Source organism: Vombatus ursinus, unplaced genomic scaffold (assembly GCF_900497805.2).
Source record: "Vombatus ursinus unplaced genomic scaffold, bare-nosed wombat genome assembly UNPS02014794.1, whole genome shotgun sequence".
Lineage (NCBI taxonomy): Eukaryota > Metazoa > Chordata > Mammalia > Diprotodontia > Vombatidae > Vombatus > Vombatus ursinus.
This window is the reverse complement of record NW_020954572.1, coordinates 3,601,479-3,621,452: the sequence shown is the minus strand read 5'-3', so window position 1 is coordinate 3,621,452 and position 19,974 is coordinate 3,601,479. Positions and strand designations below refer to the sequence as shown.

General features: G+C 33.5%; 1 protein-coding gene across 4 annotated transcripts in view; it reads right to left on the bottom strand.

The window, feature by feature from the left end:
- Nucleotides 1–977: 977 nt before the first annotated feature.
- ATXN3 (ataxin 3) overlaps nt 978–19,974 on the bottom strand; it is a 35,758-nt gene continuing 16,761 nt past the window's right edge. For 2 of the 4 annotated variants that reach the window (XM_027869950.1, XM_027869951.1), the window contains 6 exons: nt 18,527–18,614; nt 17,651–17,783; nt 16,016–16,191; nt 14,628–14,736; nt 5,593–5,669; nt 978–4,354 (listed from right to left, as the gene is read on the bottom strand). In XM_027869950.1, the coding sequence (XP_027725751.1) occupies nt 4,260–4,354; nt 5,593–5,669; nt 14,628–14,736; nt 16,016–16,191; nt 17,651–17,783; nt 18,527–18,614 (678 nt within the window). In that variant the 3' untranslated portion in view covers nt 978–4,259. Of the gene's footprint in view, nt 4,355–4,612; nt 4,675–5,590; nt 5,670–6,455; nt 6,594–14,627; nt 14,737–16,015; nt 16,192–17,650; nt 17,784–18,526; nt 18,615–19,974 lie in introns of those variants that run through there. The other 2 variants (XM_027869952.1, XR_003569810.1) reach the window with 2 other exon arrangements.

The following is a 19,974-nucleotide window of genomic DNA, read 5'->3' as shown; positions in this document are numbered from 1 at the left end:
ACATATGTAACTGTTAACCAATTAAGCCTAAAAGGTATTTTTTTCATATACATTTTGCTAATACCTGCCATAGCTTTTGTCTAAAAGACTCAGGTAGTTTAAAAACCATGATATATTTCCTTTATTTCATCAATTAAACATGCCTATTTCCATGTGAGAAGGGAACCTATTAACATTCAAAAGATATGAGACATTTTGGAAGAACCAGATTAAGAAATTAGAAGGAATTTTTTATACAGGAAAATTTTAAAAGACAGATCAAATTTTGGATTAATGATGATAAAATCCACTTAGACGTTGAAAATGGAATGAAGCAAGTGCTTTTCTTTTGTGTGCAGAAACCAAAGTCTGCATCTTTTTACATAATATGCTTAAAGGAAAAAGAAAGTAAGAATGAAAGAAACCTTTCATTTTAAAAGTATAGAAACAGTAATTACAATGAACTTAAAATTTATCATACCAGTAATATAGTCTTCTTACAGTTTTTAAGGTGAGAATATTTAAAGAAGTTAACAAAAACAATTCCACAACACTAAATTACACTTTCTCAGGTCCACCTTTCCCTACCAAAATAGTTATAGGAATGTTTCTAAATCCCAAAGAATTTACATCACTATTAAATGAAAATTGCTTTTAAAATTTCATTTGCAATCATGACTGAACAAATTCAGTGGCCAATATTTCAAAGCATGAATTTTCTAAAAAACTCATCTAAGAATAAAACTAAAAACGGGTCAAACCAATTCTCATTTACTTTCTCCTTCCCATTTATTTAGATTTTCTTATCCTCTTGAATTGAAATGTTTATCACCTCAAAATCATGTTATTTATTCTAGGAAATGTAAAGCAAGTGTTTGGAAATGCTGTTTCAAATAAAGGCAAAAAAAAGTGTATATGAACATATATAGAAGTAAGTACATATATTAAGGCCCAAATATAGAAATCAATCCATTTGCAGCAAATTAGTAAACTGGATCTTTCAAATGCAAAGAGAGGTTTTATTCAGATTAAAAACATTCTGTTTAAAGTGACAACTTATTTTAATGTTGTTTTTCAATCTAATGAAAGCATTAAAAAAATAACTACGATTTTTTAAAGCACTGAATCAAGCTTTTCTCCACACTCTGGCAGACCCTGTCTGCCAATACAAAAGCTATAAATACATATTCATATTACAGAAATTGGCACGAGCATGATTTTTAAAACAGTATTGAATGTACTAACTGAGAGGTTAGGCTGTATTTTCAATTTCTTGTTTTGGCATAAAATTTAGCTATGAGAAGCTTTCTTTTACAATATTAAAGCATATATTTAATTATATTTTCATTGATTTACTAGATTTTTAGCAATATATAGTCTTAATTTAGGAAAATCTTCATGTGGCAGTTCACTTAAAAAAAGCATCTCCATTAATAAAAGAAAATGTTTTGAGAACAATAAAAAAAAACTATTTGCCTAATATTTTTAAACAAAAATGTAAGTTTTACCTTTTTGAATTTTTGATATTAAGATACAGTTTGCCTCCAAATATTTTTATATTTATACATAAAGCTTAATATCACTACCCTGCAAATTCAAAAACTCTGATCAGTACTCCTTCCATGTAAAAGTCATGCACGTATCTGAAAATACATTGGTTTTTCCAATCTTGTCATTACTTATTACTAATATTGTGGAGATCTAACCAAAACTTTTCTGTACCTTGTTAATCCTATTTAATACTCATTTTGCATAAGAATATTGTTTAAATATTAAACATTAATGTTCTTCTAATTGTTGACCCACAATAGAAATCCTTTTTGAACATTTATAGTAGTTCCCTACATTAGTGCCACAAATGAAACTTTATCTCAGTAGGATGGCTATTGTCAAGTTGTAGAACTTGACTTCTACACAGGATGCTTACAGAAGTGGTAGGATTTGATGTACTTTTATATGGTTTTAAATTTTAAACAAATTCACAAGTTTTACAATGCATTGAATAAATGCCAGATTAAGAAAGTAGGCCAAGGGGCGGGAGGGGATTTCCAGCTAATTTATTTTATACAATGTATTATTATGGAGTAGCCATCTTTGAAATTACATCAACTAAGGAATATAATCTGAATGACCAGAATTAAGCTATCAAAAATCTATATTCCACATCTATATTCCATGATAAGATGGCAATACACTAGTCATTTTTTAAAATATAAAATTTATATGGTATGTTCAATATAGACATAACTCAGTCTGAACTTTCTGGCCTAAGGGTTCAACTTGCGTCAACAAAAAGCATCAAGAATTAAGGCTGACGTGTTATTTTAAAAATCGTTTTACCTGGGCACTACAAGAGTTTAAGCCTTCTGTTTTACTTTCCTTTTAGACCACTTACTATGTAAGAAACTATAACAGAACATAGTTTCAATCTTAACAGTTAGCCATGTTTTTATGTTAGAGAAAGCATTAACTCAAATATATGAATTGCTGAATGTAGGTTTTCAAAGAGAAAAGGTGATGGAAAACAGACACGGAAATATTACACAAAATTGTAAGGACAATTGTGCATATTTCCAGATTTATTGATTATTGTATTCTAAAATCAAGAATTTTATTTTATAAATTAAAAATGCTTAAAAAGATTTAATAGCCAAAATTTTTTCTCATTACTTTATGGTTCACTTTGGAAAATTTTATATGGCACAAGATAGATTTTTTTTTTTAAAAAGTTCACACTTAAGTAAAAGTTACTTCATCAATAAACGTCATTTCTTAGGTTTTCAGTTATATCTAGCAACAAATCTTACAGCAAAAAATTTTCCCTGATCAGTAGAGCCATCTAGAATTTTTTAATGACATAACTACTATATTTTTAATTTCCAGAGAAGCAATTCCTATTTAGTATATTAACTCTGAAAAATTTTGCAAATGAAAACAAGTAATGGCTGATGGCAGGAGCAAAATGCCTATTTAAAAAAGGCACTATTAACCTCAACCCAAAGTATAGCACTATTTAACAGAAAATCATTTGGGAACCCTCATAAAAAGATGTTTGACAAAACCCTTTTTTATTTACAACCTCACTTGCTATTGAATAATCCAATTATTATTGTATTTGTAGCTAAATAGTATGTTTCAAGTCACAACATAATTTTAAATATAATTTAGTAAGTAAATTATTTCCATGTGTTCCAAGATTATTGTATGGATGAAAATATTTCTGTTAAATGGAATATGTCAAGCAGCATTTATATACATTTTCATACATTTCAAATGTATGTAAAACAGAAAGCACCATTCACAAAAATAGGCTGCAGGATGATATAAACCAGGTAGCCCAGTTTAGTCCATTATACATGTATCTTGGACCTTAAGTCTTTTAACACAAGCTAACTTGTATACTTCATTTCCCTCATTTTCCTTAGCAACAGAGGAAACAACTTGATGTCGAGGTGCATAATGTAGGGATGGTCATTTAAGCTGTAACATTTTGATGTAACAGAGAAGATATTCATGAAGCACCTGGAAAAATAGTTATGTTCTCCCCAAACTGAATATTGTCTCAACACCTCACTTTTGCAGGGTTCCCTTCAAATCTAGGAATGCACCAATCATAGGATACTGATCCCTTTATGGCATATTGAAATGATAGGAAATCATTCCTATTATAGGCTAACTTCAAATAAGGTGGAATGAAAACTCTATAGGAGAAAAACTGAGGTCAGAGACAATGAAAAATAAAGAAAAAAAAACTAGAGCACACAAAACACAGTTGTGGCTAGAATGATTTACCCCATTAAACATCATACCTGTTGTAACTATAGACAAGTGACACTCTCTGCAGTAAGGCCACTTCGGGCACTAAGAAACAAGCAACTATGAGAAGGTGAGAGAGGAGTAAATCAGATTATTCAACAATGTTGGAAAAAACCTGTGACTAGATCCTATCAGTTGGTCTGCAAATAGATTTTTAAAAAATTCTTATTTTAAGAGGTTATTGCCCACCCCCAAAAAGAGAGTAAATGTTATTATTTAGAAAACTATTGTCTATTTCTTTAATTGCTGAATGCCTCTTTGGCTAGTATTTGGAAGATATAGTCTTTAGTTCTAAACTTGACGCATTTTCTATCATTTTTATTTGCAAGCCACCTCCCCCTACTTTTTTCTGAACTGTGCTACTCTGACATATTTCTGAAATGAGCTCTGTATAGGAAATATCTGCACAAGGAGTCAATGTTGGGGAATATGAATATTTTGATATTTTTTTAAAAGTCGCTTTGCTATTTTTTTCCTTCAGTCTTCAAATTATTACTAACAGTTTCCAAAGACATATTCATAGCAGCTTGAAGCATGTCTTCTTCAGTCATATCGTCACCTATTAAGAAGTCAAATATAATACTTGGTTACTTCTTGACAATCATCAATTAAACAACAAACTCTTTAAAAGATATGCTTTTAGAGATCTAATCCATATTCAGTTATGTGAATTTTCTGTTTATTCACTTCCTAACATCTCATTGCCAAAAACTAGCTCAGTATTGTATCCAATTAAATCAAAGCTTATTCATCTAATAAAGTAAGGAATGTTAATGCATAATCTAATCTGAATTTTGAAATTGAGTATTGCTTTAACTCACCTATTTGAGACTCAATTTTCCCAATAGTAAAATGGAATTAATCTCCTTTCAACTATCTCTGTGGAAGGTTATAAACATGAATTCATTACTGTAACAAAACTTGCAATGAAATAGAATAAAATTTGCAAGTAAAAATACTAGAGAAAATAACATTTTTAAAGTTACAGGTGCATCTTCAAACATTTGCACATAAATTGAGGATACCATCTAGATAGCTAGTTTCTTTTTAAAAAGTTTCATTTCTACTGCTAGCATTAGGAATGCTTTAGATTCCTTGCCACCTAAAATCAGAGAATTATAAAAATTTATCCAAATTTATGCCAGAGACAAAAAATAAAAAAATAATGAGCACATTTTCTGGGGGATGATGAAGCAATTTTAAAAAAAACAAACAAACAAGAATCCTACTCAGATGCTTCACCGTGGCACAAAAGTGAATCTGAATTCTTAAAGGCTATGCCCATGAAGCCTAAGCTCTGACAAGTTCTACACCAAGGTGGAAAAGCTTTAAGTATGGGTCTGGCAACAAATACTGCTGTTAAAATATCAAACTAGTTAAGTTGGGAGAGTTTAATCACTGTCCATCAGACAATATATTTGTTGGCCATTGTGACCCATACAAGAGGTAAAACAAACAAAGCAATATATATGTGTTTCTTCCTTCAATCCCAAATAAAAGAAATGACAAAGAGCTCTACATTAGAGTGTCAAACATGATAACCAGATTAAAATATAATTGGGAAATGTTTAACAAAATAACTAAAAATGCAGTACAACATAATGTTAATCTGTGGTTTTCTGAGTCAACATGCAGTGATCATTTCTTTTGATACCACTGATACACACACACACACACACACACACACACACACACACACACACACACCCACACACACACACACCCCCCCACACACACACACCCCCACCCCCCAAGCTAACACAGTTGATCAGAAGGTAATAAAAACAAAAGTAATACCTGGATCAATTTCAAGTGCATCTGCACTTGTAGTTGACTTTTCATGTACATGTGGTATCTGTTCTGGCTGCTGTTGTCTGAAACATTTAAAGACCAAATGTGAATTAAAGAAAATACACCCCAATAATGAGTACTCCATGAAAGAAACTATTCCACAAAGAATTGTTTCAGGAGTTATAATCTTCACTGGTACAAACACTGGAACAGAAAGCAAAGAGCATTATTAGTTGATCACTTATTAACTCTTAAAATGTGGATGTGCCCTCCCCATCTTTAAGAAAACTGGACATGCAAAAAGCTGGTTGCATAAAACAGGTAAATTAGAAAGTGGTTATGCCACCTCCCATACCCCCTCGTTCACACCAAAATAACTCTTGACCTTTATTATGAACTCTGGTCCCGTGACCCATCCTTCTCCTCTCAATTCTCTCTCCCCAACACTGCCTTTCCTAAATTCCATCCACAGCCTATGGTCTGTCCCTTTAAAGTCTCACTAGCTACCACTTTACATTCTCTTGACCACCCCTTCCCACAAGTCCTTACCCATACTTGGTAAGGGATGCTGAATATTGCAGCAGACAACTTTAGCTGGGGTCTCACTGTTTTCTGACATTTCTATACTCCTCTCTCATTTCCCACAGCAACTATTCCCAACTTTTTCATCTCTCTTCTTTTCCCCCAACCCATAGTGTCTTAATACTTAAAAGCAGTAGGTTAAGCCTTTTTCAAAAATTTCACTGAGATTGAGGCCATGTGACATGAATTCCCTCAGCTCTTCAAAATTTCTCTTTATAGCTGCCCTCTCTTTTTCCCTTTCCTCTACTCATAGAACTCCTACTCCTCACAAAGGCTAATTTTTCTACCTTTGTCCTTGATCTCATTCTCTCCCATTTTTTCCAGGTCTTTGCTTTGGCAGTCATAACTTCTCTCATGCATCTTCCATTTCTTCATTGCCACTGATTCCTTCCATTTGCCTACATACATGGTTCAGGTCTCTAAACCTAAAAAAAAAAAAGTTTTCTCTTGACTCTTCTAGCCCCTCTAACTACCATCCTTTCTTTCTCTTCTAAGTTTTTGGGGAAAATTACCTCAAATTCTTCACTACCAATTTTTCCCTTAGCCCTTTCTTTAATAAGCCATCTGGCCCCATTCCTCTACTGAAAACGTTCCCTCAAACAACACCAGGGACCAATCCATTTTTTCAATCTTTATTCTCCCCAAACTTTGAGAAGCTTTTGCCACTTTTGAACAGCCTTCCCCCCAGGACACTTTGCCATCCACAAGCAAAATTCTTCTGGTTGTACTCCTATCTCCTAAATAGTTTTCTATCTCCTCATCCTCTTGACCTCTTAATTTGAATGGTCTCCAAAGTTCTGTCTTTGGCCCTTTTCCTCTTACTACAAAATCTCTTTTTCCTTTGGCAATTTCACACAAATGACTCCCATATTTCTAGCTCTATTCCCAATTTCTCTTTCAAGTTTCAGATCCACATCTGTCCTACCATAAGACATTTCCCCCGGATGTTCCACCAGTACCTAAAATTCAACATGTCCAAAACCAAGCTTATTCCTTCTAAACCTGCTCCTCTTTTTGACTTCACTATTTCATTTGTGGTACCATCTGATCTTGATGTTTATAGTCATGGATTTATCTTTGACACTTCTCTTCCTCAAATTTCAAACAGTTGCTGAGTTCTTTCCATTCCATTTCCCCAGTATCTTTTGAATCTGTCTTTCCTCACTATATTCACTATGATTACTTTAGTATGAACCCTCATTATTACTCATATCTATTCTCTCCTTTCAATCTTTTCTTTCTATCATTGCCAAAATAATATTCCTTTTGCATTTAAAGACCTCCTTAGCTTGGCATTCAAGGTTCTCCACAATCTAGTTCCAACCTACCTTTCCAGCTACTACTCTCTTTTCATGAATGCCACAGTCAGTAAATTTGTACTACATGCTTTCTCTCAGTCTTATTTTGCTCTCTCTTACCTCTTGTTCTTTGGCTCATGCCTGGGCTGGACACCCACTCCCATCTCTGCTTGTTGAAATTCTGCCCTTCAAGGCCCAACTCAGTTGCCTCTCTCTCCATGAAACCTCTGATCATTCCAGCTAGAAACAATCACTTCCTCCCTGAATCTCAAATAATGTTTTCATTGCATCCAACCCACATACTTACATATCCTAACTTTTGTTAAGATGATTTATGTTCTTGTTTAATTTCCCCCACTAGACTGTAGGCTCCTCAAGGGCAAGGACTTTGTCTCACTTCGTCTTTATATGCCCATCACCAAAAACAGAACCTTGAAGATATTAAGTTCAATAAATGTTTGTTGTCTTAATGAATAAGTAACTTTTCAGGACCACCTCAATTCAACTGACCCCAACAAACATTTATGAAGCATCTATGAAAGCATATAGTAAAAAAGTCCTTGTCTTTAAGGATATTACCTTCTACTGAGGTATACAACATGCACACAGGGATAAGATACGGTAATTTGAAGAACGACAGAGCATTAATAACTGGTGTGGTGGTGGAAATATTAGGGACAGCTTAGCAAAGAATATGACAGGGGCTATTCTTGTAGGAAAATAAGGACTTTGATAGGCGGAGATGAAAACTGGCAGTAGTATAATGGTTAGGGTACAAAATGGAGTCAGGAAGATCTGGATTCAAATCCTATCTCAGACACTTACTGACTATGACCATGGGCAAACCACTCAACTTCTCTGTGCCTTGGTTTGTTCATCTATAAAATGGGAGGGAGGTGGCTTCTCAGGTCCCTTCTAGCTTTAACTCTATGATCCTACGAAGAAGTAATGTGTTCCAGACAGAGTGGAAAATTGTGATGTCATATACAAGGACTAGCATGGCAGTCCAGTTTTCCTGGAACTTTTTCCCTACAGTTAGGAGCAAAAGAAATGCATAAAACATATAATACTCACAAGTATGCACTGACAAAGACTTAAACATGAAGAAGCAATTTTTATAACTATATTATACTCTTCTGTAGGACCCTTTTGTGAGACTGTAGAATCAGCATTTCACCTTTGTCTGAACCTAGAGTGCGTTAAATGACGTAATATAAAATAATCTGGAAAGGTACAATGGAGCCAGATTGTAGAGGGTCCTAAATAGTAAGCTGAGGGGTTTGTATTTTATTCTAGAGACAACAAGGTAAAGACAAATGAATATGGTGGGTTTTTTTTTTCCCAACCATGCATGACAGGTCAGATTCATGCCTTAGGAAAGATTCATTTTGTCAGTTCTATTTGGAAGATAGTTTGCAATGGAAAAAGACTAGAAGCAGGGACAATTAGGAACGACCTGAATTAGAGTGGTGGCGTTATGAGTGGACAAACAAGGACAGATAATAAAATGTTATAGATGAATTGATAAGATTTGGCAATTTTGTGGACATGAAGACAGAAAATGAGTCAGGGAAAAGAAAGAGTCAAAGGTTACCCTGAGATTCATGAACCTTGGAGGATGATAGTAATCTTGACAGAAATAAGGAAGTTTAGGGGAGTAGTTCTGGGAAGGAATCGGGGATAAGCAGTTTCATTTTATTTATTTATTCATTCATTTATTATTGATTGATTGATTGATTGGTGAGGCAATGGGGGTTAAGTAACTTGCCCAGGGTCACACAGCCAGTAAATGTCAAGTGTCTGAGGTCAGATTTGAACTCAAGTCCTACTGATCCAAAGCCAGAGCTCTATCCACTGCACCACCTAGCTGCCCCCAAGCAATTCCATTTCAGACAAGTGTGTTTAAGATGCCAATGGGATATTTAAGAGTAGATATTCTGTAGGCAAGTGGCTATGCTGGGAACTAGAGTTTAGGAGAGAAATTAATGTTGGACATCCAGATAGGTGTAGGACATTCAGATGTAGAAATAACTGCAGCCTTGGAAACTGAAGAGATCATGAAGGGACAGAGTATACAGGGGAAGAAAAGAGAACTTAGGACAGAATTTTGTTGAGACACCCAAACTTAGGGTTCAGGAGACAGATCAACCAGGAAAGAAAGCTGAAGAGTCAGGCAGATAAGAGTACTAGTAGAAAGCAATGTCTCAGAATCAAGGGAAGAATACCCAAGTGATCCACAGTGATCAACACTGTCAAAAGATGCAGAGAGGTTAATGACTGAGAAAAGTTCACTGGCCTTAGTAATTAAACAAAATCATTTGAAATCTTCAAGGAGAAAGTTTCATTAGAATAGTTAGGGTTAAAAGCCAGAAGTTAATGAGTTGTGAGGAAACAGAGACAATGATTCTCTATGATTCCTTTCATAAGGGAAGATACATCTGGGACAGCTTGAAGAAATGGCAAGATAAAAATGTTTTAAGGATTTAGACAAATCTGGTTATATTTACAGGCAGAGGGGAAGCCAATAGAAAAAACTGATAATGAGAGAGATGGAGGGAATGATTTGACTAAGTAAGCTACCAGAAGAGACAGGAGGGGCTAGGATCAAGGATAATATAGAAGGGCCAGCCTTGATAAGAAAGGTCACTTCTTCCTTAGAGACCAGAGCAGAGGAGAGAACAGGTGAAAATGTAGAGGTTTTAAGCTGCGGATGAAGAAGGTCAAGATGCATGGCCTGAGTTTTCTTAGGAAAATAGGAGATGATATCACCTGTTGGGATGGGAATGTCTTGGGGGGTCTTCAAGAGGAGGTTGGGAACAGTTATCTGGGGTATATGATAGTCAATTAGGGAAGAATAAAAGAATTTAAAATATTTCATTGCAACAGTAAGGACCTAATCAGTACTGTTATATGAGTATTTCCAGAGGTACTTAGTATATATAAGCTGGTTAACTATAATGCAAAGGATATAGTTAAAGGAAACTGAAGTAGACAAGTGAGAATGGATTAGGAGAACTGGGAGGAATGTTACAATGAAGACAGATAATGGATTGATAAGAGTAAGAGAGAGATGGAAAGACAAGAGATTATGATCAAAGAAGGTAACGTCACACCATCTAATGCATAAAGTAAGGCATATCTGTCTATTTTACAAAATGTAAATTAAAGTACATGCAAAATAAAAACTGTTAAGAAAAACTTCTGACCATCAACATGCATTATACTAGTAAAACTGTACTTTTAGAATATAAAATCTTAGAAGCCATGGTTTAAAAAAAAACCCAAGAAACATTGTTTTTTTACAAGAACAACGTAAAGGTTAACATATGCTAACTGAGCATACATTGCTATGTTGCTTACATTAGCAACATGCAAAATTTGGAAAAGTAGATTCTCAATTCAACTGATGACAGAGCAAAAATAATTTTTGTTTCTATAACATATAATCCTAGTTATTTAATTATTGCTAAGAAATCTTCAAATAGAAAGGAAATTACATGTAGCAGTATGTAGGAGAAGTAATATTTTATACAGATACAATTAGTCCAGTGACACTAACACTTGAGTTATCAGGAGATAACTCATTGAGGAACCTTAATTATATGGAACTTCCCCTTCCCCAAATGAGGAAACCTTAATACACTAATGAGTGGCCAAAATAGATGTTGCAAAGTCCATATACTAAAGCTATTGGTGTAGGAGCAAAATAATAAGAATAAGAAGAATCTAACATCTTAAAGAGTATCAATTTAGCAATGACTGCAGTAATTCTTAAAGAAAAGACTAAATTATATTCTATTTTAAAAGATGAGAATGTTGGTAGTACATTTTATAAATTTTTCTAAATGTCTAAGTTTTTAAAAAATTTCCATTGATAAAGATGATATACTTTAGTTATCTAAAAAATTCATGTAAGTGGAACAATTGGTCAACCCATTATATGATTTTAAATGGCCATAGAGAAGCACTAAAAATATCTGCTCTTGGGACAAATATATTCTCTAGTAAAAATGATCATTGGGTTTCTCAGGTCCCAGAAAAAGAGGCCTCGTTAAGTATACAAACAGTCATACTTCTATACATATGTCTTCCTCCCACAATCAAATTACCTACCTTCAAACAATGAGCTCTCTCTTAATGGCTTTTGGATCTATCAGTTCATTTATAGTATGATTAAATTTAAAGTATTACATATCCTTTAAATGCGTGATTTTTTAAATTCAACTTAAAAATAGTCATAAAAGTTGGGTTTTTGTTTTTTGTTTTTTGCTTTTTGTTGAGGCAATTGGGGTTAAGTGACTTGCCCAGGGTCACACAGCTAGTAAGTGTCAAGTGTCTGAGGTTGGATTTGAACTCAGGTCCTCCTGACTCCAAGGCCAGAGCTCTATCCACTGTGCCACCTAACTGCTCCTGTAAATAGTTATAAAAGTTTTAAGGAGAATCTTAAAAAACATCTATCCTTTTCAAAGGCTTATCTTTAGTGTCAGGGTAAAGAGGCAAAGGGTTGTGGTTTAAGTATTGAGTATTCAATAAGTTATAGTGATCTAAGGACATTTGTAATCATTTCGGTAAAAGATAGCTGAAACAAGATATAAACTTAAAGCCTTTTTTATTGACTAGTTACACACAAAGTAAATCAAATGGCAAAGAGTATTAAGTAACTATCTTCAACACTTTGTGTGTTATTTTCATAATGTTGCGATTATACTTGACTATCCTATATTTACACTCAGAAAATAGATATATGCATCCAGATTTGGCTTACCTGTTACCAGATGTATTAACTTTTGGGTCACTCACTGGTAGCATTCATTCAATTTTAACTACATTATAAAACATCTCATTTAAGAGTACCCAAAGAGCTAATAAATTCTCTTGAAAGTGCCTGATTCAGACTGTCATTAATAGGATTTGGCTAAACGTTAAGTTCCAATAATAAAGCTATAAATTTCTTGAGAGTGCTGTATTCTTTTTTTAAGCTAAGATTTTCAAATAAGTAGCTCTGAAAGTGGACATTTGGTTGTTGATAGCAAAAAGTGCAGAAATTTTTCAAAGAGAACAAACTTCTCTTCACTTATAAAAGGAAATACTCAAATATGAAAATATAGTGATTAAATGTACAAATGTTACTAAATTTTTAGGTTCACAAAGCAAAAATAAATTCACCACAGTAAATCCTTTACACTCAGCTATTTCCACAATAATTCTAATGAAAATAAAGATTTGTACAGGAAGATATCAGAAATGTCATTTTTATAGTCTTCTTTAGTAAAAGGCTAGTTAGTAGTTTTATTAAAATGATACTTAGCATATTCTGCCCTCAGTTATATTAGCACTACATGGGTCACAAAGATAGTCAACTTGCCCTCAATAAGTTTTTCAACGGGGCTGAAGAATCAGAGAAAGTTCTAGTGGATGGACTCAAATAATTGATATCTCCTTGTATTACTCACTTTCCAGCAATGCTGAATAAAAGTTTTTAAAAGCTCATTTACTAAAAGAATGACTTTCTGCACTTCAAGAATGTTTTTCTTAGAATACACTGACGATCTTTCTTCCCCCACCCTGTACCCCCAATACAAATACATCTTATTGGTCACTTAGTTTCACTTTGACCAAAAAGGTAATGTGAAACGAGAAATGTTATAGAAAGTTAGAGACTATGTATAAGGAACATTCACCACTGTACACAAGTAAAAAATCTAATATTCAGAGCAGTACCAGGTAACAACTTTTCTATCACAGATAGTTCTCCCATAAAAAACACACAAGAGTCAAACATAAGAAGTGAATTAGTTGTCTGCTGCCATGCCAATGAAAATAATAATATACTATTCACTTTCTTTATAATGATGATAGATGATATGTGAGTAAAATACTATTTTTAAAAAGTTAAAATTGTTAGCATCATGTATGTTTGTTTTCAGAATTATTTACCAAGTGCTAGAAAAAATTAAATGGGTCAGATTGTGCCACTGAATTCTGAGTCAGAGAATTCTGGATGATATCTATTAAAAACTTCATAACTTTTAAGATATGAGGATAGAATATTTAACAAATTTACACAACAATTGGCTGTTGGAAAAGAGGGGGACAATTTCAGAGGGTAATACAAATATTGGCCAATATACTGTAACCATGTCTGATATATTTAAAACTTAACAAAGTTATATATTTAAAAACAAATCTGATGTAAGACAGATTACAACTTAAATTTAAGGAGAATGACAGAGGATCAACATCATCACTGCATCTATTGCTGATAGCTAGCCTTTTCCAAAGTAGGGCAATAACCTCCAACATGAATTAAGGATAGTCCTCTGTGATCATTGAGAAAGGACTATTTTTTTTTTTGAAAGTCAGAGAATAATCAAAGATAATGGAGATTTCTTATTTGGAATTAAGATATGTGAAATAGGCAGGTCTACTTAGTATAGTAATGAAGCTATCAGCAAGAAAGTTCAAGAAGATGAACAGCTGAAGCAATCATCAATGTGCAATAATTCTGTGTATCAGACTAGGAAGAAGGAGAACAGTAAATAAATCGGGTCCAGAATTGAACTAGTAATTATCTCCTCTAAAATATTTTCTTTCTTTTTTTGTCTCTTACGCACAAAAGTGTTATAATTCACCACTACCAGGATGATGCATATTCCCCTGTTGGAATTGCCACCTTTGTTGCTTATCTTTCAATTTTCAGAGCTAAAAAATTTTAAAGTCTTTTTTTTTTCAGGCAGTCAATAAGAGGTATGCTCTAAGAAAGAGAGACAGGCAATATGCTTGATCTTACTATGTCATTTTCCCTTTAAGTAATGTGATCTAAAATATTTTCTTCATTCATCTCTATAATTTTATTTTATCTTGAGGGGAAAAAAAAACTTTCCCCAAAGGAACACATTTGACTTTATGAGAAGCCAATGGGAAAGCAGAATCCAATATATAGAAATAAGGAAATATACCTATATACAAGCCTAGTTGCATGTATATATGTATATATGAATGGCTAGATGTCAGTCTTTATCATGCAAACTGGAGGAATTCTTAAGTGAAAATATTTTTACTTTTTGTTTGTCAAAGTTGAACATTTAGAAATAGGCAAATTACAAAAATCACAAAACAAATTTTAAACATGCAGTTTTAATTCAGTATCAACTACTTTACTTTTCAAAGTAGGCTTCTCTTCTCTTTCGTAGTTCTTCTGAAGTAAGAGATGGTGGTGAAATTGTACCTGATGTCTGTGGAATATCTTCTGAAATATTTCTGGAACTACCTAAAATTTTTTTAAAATTTACTTTTCTATTCAATAATAAAAAGTTATATTTAAAGTAAAATAATTACATTAAGTTTTTAAACTGTTTATTTTTTTTTTACAAATAATTTGACTTTAAATGAGCTCCATTAATGATTTAAATCCAACTAAAGTTAATAAAAACCAAACTTTTTTACCCCCATTATACAGCTAATTGTATACCTGGTATAGAACTCTTAATCTAACAACTAGCATGAGAATAGAAGGGTCTGTAACAAAGCAGTATATGTGTATGTACACATATATTCATTATATATATATATATATATATGTGAATGCATATATCTGTATATGTGTGTGTACATATTTGTGTGTATGTGTGTGTATTTATAGGCAGCCCCCACTTTCAGATTCAATGCCTTCCTAGCAAGGAAGTAGAAGCCCATAGGGTAAACTCTTGATTGTTCAAATTATTTTTGGTTGTTTCTGTCAATTTGGATATCTACGGAAACAGTCAAATATAAAAAGGAAGTATACTTTTCATGATATAGCGTCAAATAATGGAAATATTACCATTACCAGATACCATTAAGCCAGTAGAGCATATATGTTGAATTATTGTCCAATAAGACCAAAATCTCTCTTGTGGACACAAACATTTGGAAAACAATTCATTGTAATTATAGCCACTGAAATGATCAAAACTGACTGGCCCTCATTAGACACTGCATCTATTAGAACAATTCCATTAAACAAAGTGCTACAGCAGAGTATAATCATTACTTACATATTTCAAATGATCTATCAGTGTGGGTTCTTCTTCTACCAACTTAGACTAGCTTCATGAACTGCTATGGCCAAAATAATTCATTACCTGATGATCTACTTTCTTATAACATATTTCTCCTGACTTAGTTTGGCTGGTACTTGGACCATAGATAGTCCATCACTAGTACACTACTAAAAGTCTTACTTTGATGCCTCAACAAAGTGTAGGCAAGCTTGGATTCTTGAAGATTATGCTGGCAGAATACAAGCTCTTTCCACCAAGCTGGAAAAGCTTTGAGTATGCGGCCTGGAAATCCTGTCAGACAAATATAAAACTAATCTGAACACCCATGAATAATTAAATTAGCTGTGGAGAACATTCTACACACATATATTAAGAGTATATTTTGAGAAGTCAGAAATGGCAGGAAATAATGCACACTGGCATCAAAATTAAACAACTTAAACCCATGCTACACTTCTTAAGCAGAAAGATTTCTGAAAGAGAAACAATGTGTATGCAAATTGGTACCTTGCATACTAAGTCGAATTGCTCTACGTAGATCTGCTTCTTCATCTTCCATATCAATTTCCTGTCGACTTAGTGCTAGCGCTCTTTGTAGATTCTCTTCATCTTCATCTAACATTCCTGTTCCATCGTATGAATGACTTACTTCTAAAGATTGCTCTAGGTCTGTTTTCTGTACTCTGGAAAACACAAAAATTCAGTCACCGAATTCTGAAAAACTACTCCATTCAGGTTCTACTATGAAGAAATGTTATAAAAAGCTTTTATTTAATTAAAAATGTAAGAAATTCAGAACTAGAAAGTTCTTATTAAGCAATAAGAAATATGTGCAAAAATATCAACTAAAAAAAATTTGACAAGCACCAAAATATCCCTAATGAACACTGATGCAAAAATGTTAAAATACTGTAAAGAGGTTACAACAAAATATTAAGATTATACACTATAACCAGGTTGGATTGCTACAAGGAATAAAGGATTGGCTTAATATAAAGAAAAATATAAACATAATGGTGCATATTAACAAAAATAATAATTAAAAACATGACTATAATGAGACAAAATCTAACACTCATTTCTGCTAAAAATGCTCGAGAGCACAGGAGTAAATGGATTTTTCCTTTATGTAGATAGCAGTATTTATCTAAAACCAAGACAACATTACATGTAATGGAGAAATATTATAGTCCTTTCCAATCAGATCAGAGCTAAAGCAAGAATGTCCAGTATTTACCACTACTATTTGCTATAGTTCTAGAAATGCTAGCTATAGCAATATAACAGGAGAAATTAAGGTACTAAGCATAAGAAAAGGAGAAACAAAACTAATTTATTTTTTTGGCACACAACATGATGATCTATCTAGAGAACCCAAAAGAACTGACTAAAAAATTCAAACTAATTTCAGCCAACTTGTAGGATATCAAATACACATATCTGGATTTTTCCATATTTCTGACAAAACTTGGAACAAAGCAATAGAGAAATTCCATTCAAAATGACTACAGAATATTTGAAACATTTGGGAGTCTATCTATCAAGATATACATAGGAACTATATGAATAAAACTACAAAGCACTTTTTACAGAAATAAAGACAAAGTAATTATCTCCAATAAGTAACTGGAGAAATAGTAATGGCTCATGATTACGAACATAATAAAAATGACGATACTGTCATTTCACTTATTTAATGCAGAACAAATCAAATTATCAAAAGATTACCTTACAGAGCCAGAAAAATAATGAAATTTATCTGGAGAAACAAAAAAGCCAAAAGTCTCAAAAGAAATAATATAAAATAAAAGTGACAAGGGGGCCAACCAGTATCAGAACTCAAACTATACTACAAAGCAGGAAGCATAAAATATTTGGCAACTCTAAAAACCACTCTATTTTTAACAAATACATTTTACCAAAATATAAATATGTCACTATTAGCAAAGAATTAGTGCATTTCTATAAGTCACTCAACATAATTTCTATAAGGACATCGTACTAGCACAAATGCTACCCTAGGTTTATCTAGGCATGGGTCATGATTGTTATAATTGTCATAATAGATCATAAGTTGTCTAGAGACTACAAACCAATCCATTTATATGGGAAAATTCTTATTCAAGTAACATGCTTCTTTACCTTTGATCTTTTAGTTGAGCTAATTCTTCTCCAATGAGTTTTGGTCTATGCATTTGTTGTACCCGAATCATCTGCAGGAGCTGGTCAGCTTCACAGTCTGGTAGATCACCCTTAACAACAAATATGGAATAACCTGAAGAAAAAAAAAAACAAGAACTACTGTAGATAGCTACATGTCCAAAGTATTTCAGAATAAGAGCTATAACTTGAGTAAGAAAGTCATATATTTTAACCTAAAGATCAGAATACAAAATATCATTTTACTACCTTTCTTATGAAGAGTAACATGAATAGTTGAAACCTGTAGGTAGCAGAGAAAGCTAAAGCAAATCCATTTTATCTGCAGTTCCTCTATCTTGCTCTGACTCCGTCTATACTGCAACTCCCAACCTGTCTGTGACCTTCCTTACTGTTGAAACAGCAAGAACAGTCCTATCTATTAGGGCATAGTTACAAGAGACAGCTAACCTGAAGAAGAGTTGTTTCTGTTACTAACCCCCAGGAACAGGCCTGATGCAATCAAAAGATACTACTTTCCCTAGTCCTACCCTGGGAACCCGCCCTAGCAACAGCCCAGTCAAATCCTGAGGTATCCCATACTCAATTCATCTACTGCCTAAATTGAAACCTATATAAGTTTTATCATTTTGTTCCTTCAGGGAATCTCTGCATGGATGGGGCTCCCTTGCTGGTGAACTCAACACACCCTTGTTGGTATCTGAATTTATGGTATTGGGTTTGAGTTACGGTTTTGGGGTTTTGGTTCTGGTACTGATTAGCTGTGGCACCAACAATTTTACCCACAAACCCAAACATCTGAAAGTCATGTATAAAATTTGGTAAGCACTACATTGAGAAATTCTTAGTTTTTCTTACCTTCTTGTTGTAACTGAGCCAAGAAAAGTGCAAGGTAAGTATCTGATATTAATTCTGGACCCGTCAAGAGAGAGTTTAGGTTAAACCACTGGAGAAAAAAAAATTGTGAGATATCTATATTAGCATGCAATACAGATTTTTAACAATATTGTATTTGTAAAGAACATATTTGATCTAGAAATAATTAGGCATTTCTAAATTACTAAAATCATTTCAAATGGAGACTTCAAAAAATTCAAGAAAACTGTGATTAAAGGAGACTGAAAAAAAATGTCATACCCCCATGTTACTATTACCATTTTTTAAAAGGGGTGGGGGTAGGTCCTAATAAAATTTACTCCATTACAATTTGATAGAAAATAGTCTAATCTGTACTTAGTTCTTAAGAATCTAGACTGACACTTCTATTATTCAAAGGTGTAAACAGAAAAAAAATCACAAAACCTAGGCACCTTGACAAAGATGACAGAAATAATAAGTCCAGCTGAAATTTAACAATGATCACATAGGTATGACTTTTAGTCACCATCAATGTGAGGCAAATGAATCATTAAGAGATGAAAATTTCCACATGCTCATGAACTACTATTTCTACCAGATTATATCTGAGTCTCTAAAAGCACTATTATCTTCAACTGAGGAATCCTACGGTGGAAAGAAGAGTTGAGTAGAAAAGAAGTATCAATTTTTTTGGCAAGGCAATTGGGGTTAAGTGACTTGCCCAGGGTCACATAGCTAGTGTCAAGTGTCTGGTCTGAGACTGGATTTGAACCTAGGTCTTCTTGACGCTAGGACCAGTGCTCTATCCACTGCGCCACCTAGCTGCCCCCAAGGAGTATCAATTTTAAATAAATATGGGAGCTAGCTAGGCCACAGAATCATAGATTCTCAGAGCTGGAAGGCCCCTAAAGAGGCTTTCCTAGCCTCCCTTGTTCTGAACACTATGTTCCAATTAATGTATCCTGAGACTGTATTAGCTTTTTTGTTTGCAATGTTGCACTGCTGACTTAATATTGTGTTTGCAATCTTCCTAAACCTACTTTTTTTTTTCACATGAACTCTCAATGAGTCATGTAGTGGAAGCTAGCCTCAGTTTCCTTATCTTTAAAACAAGGGGGTGGTGCTGGTGGTGGAAGTTATAACCCCTAAGATTCCTTCAAATTTTAAATCTATAATTCTATGTTCCCTTTTAGGCTTTAAAGTTCCTAAAGTACTTTACACAAATCTTGTTTGATTCTCATTTCCAGATGAAGAAACAGACCGAGAAAGGTTAATTGACTTCCCAGGGTCACAGAGTTAGTGTCTGGAGGCAGGATACAAACTTATTGCTTCCTAACTGTACTCTGTATTCCTAACTGTACTGTATTCATTACACTTGTCCGTAGGATATTATGAGACTTTGCTAAACACCCAGGAAATCCTGATATACTACATTTATTGCAGGTCTG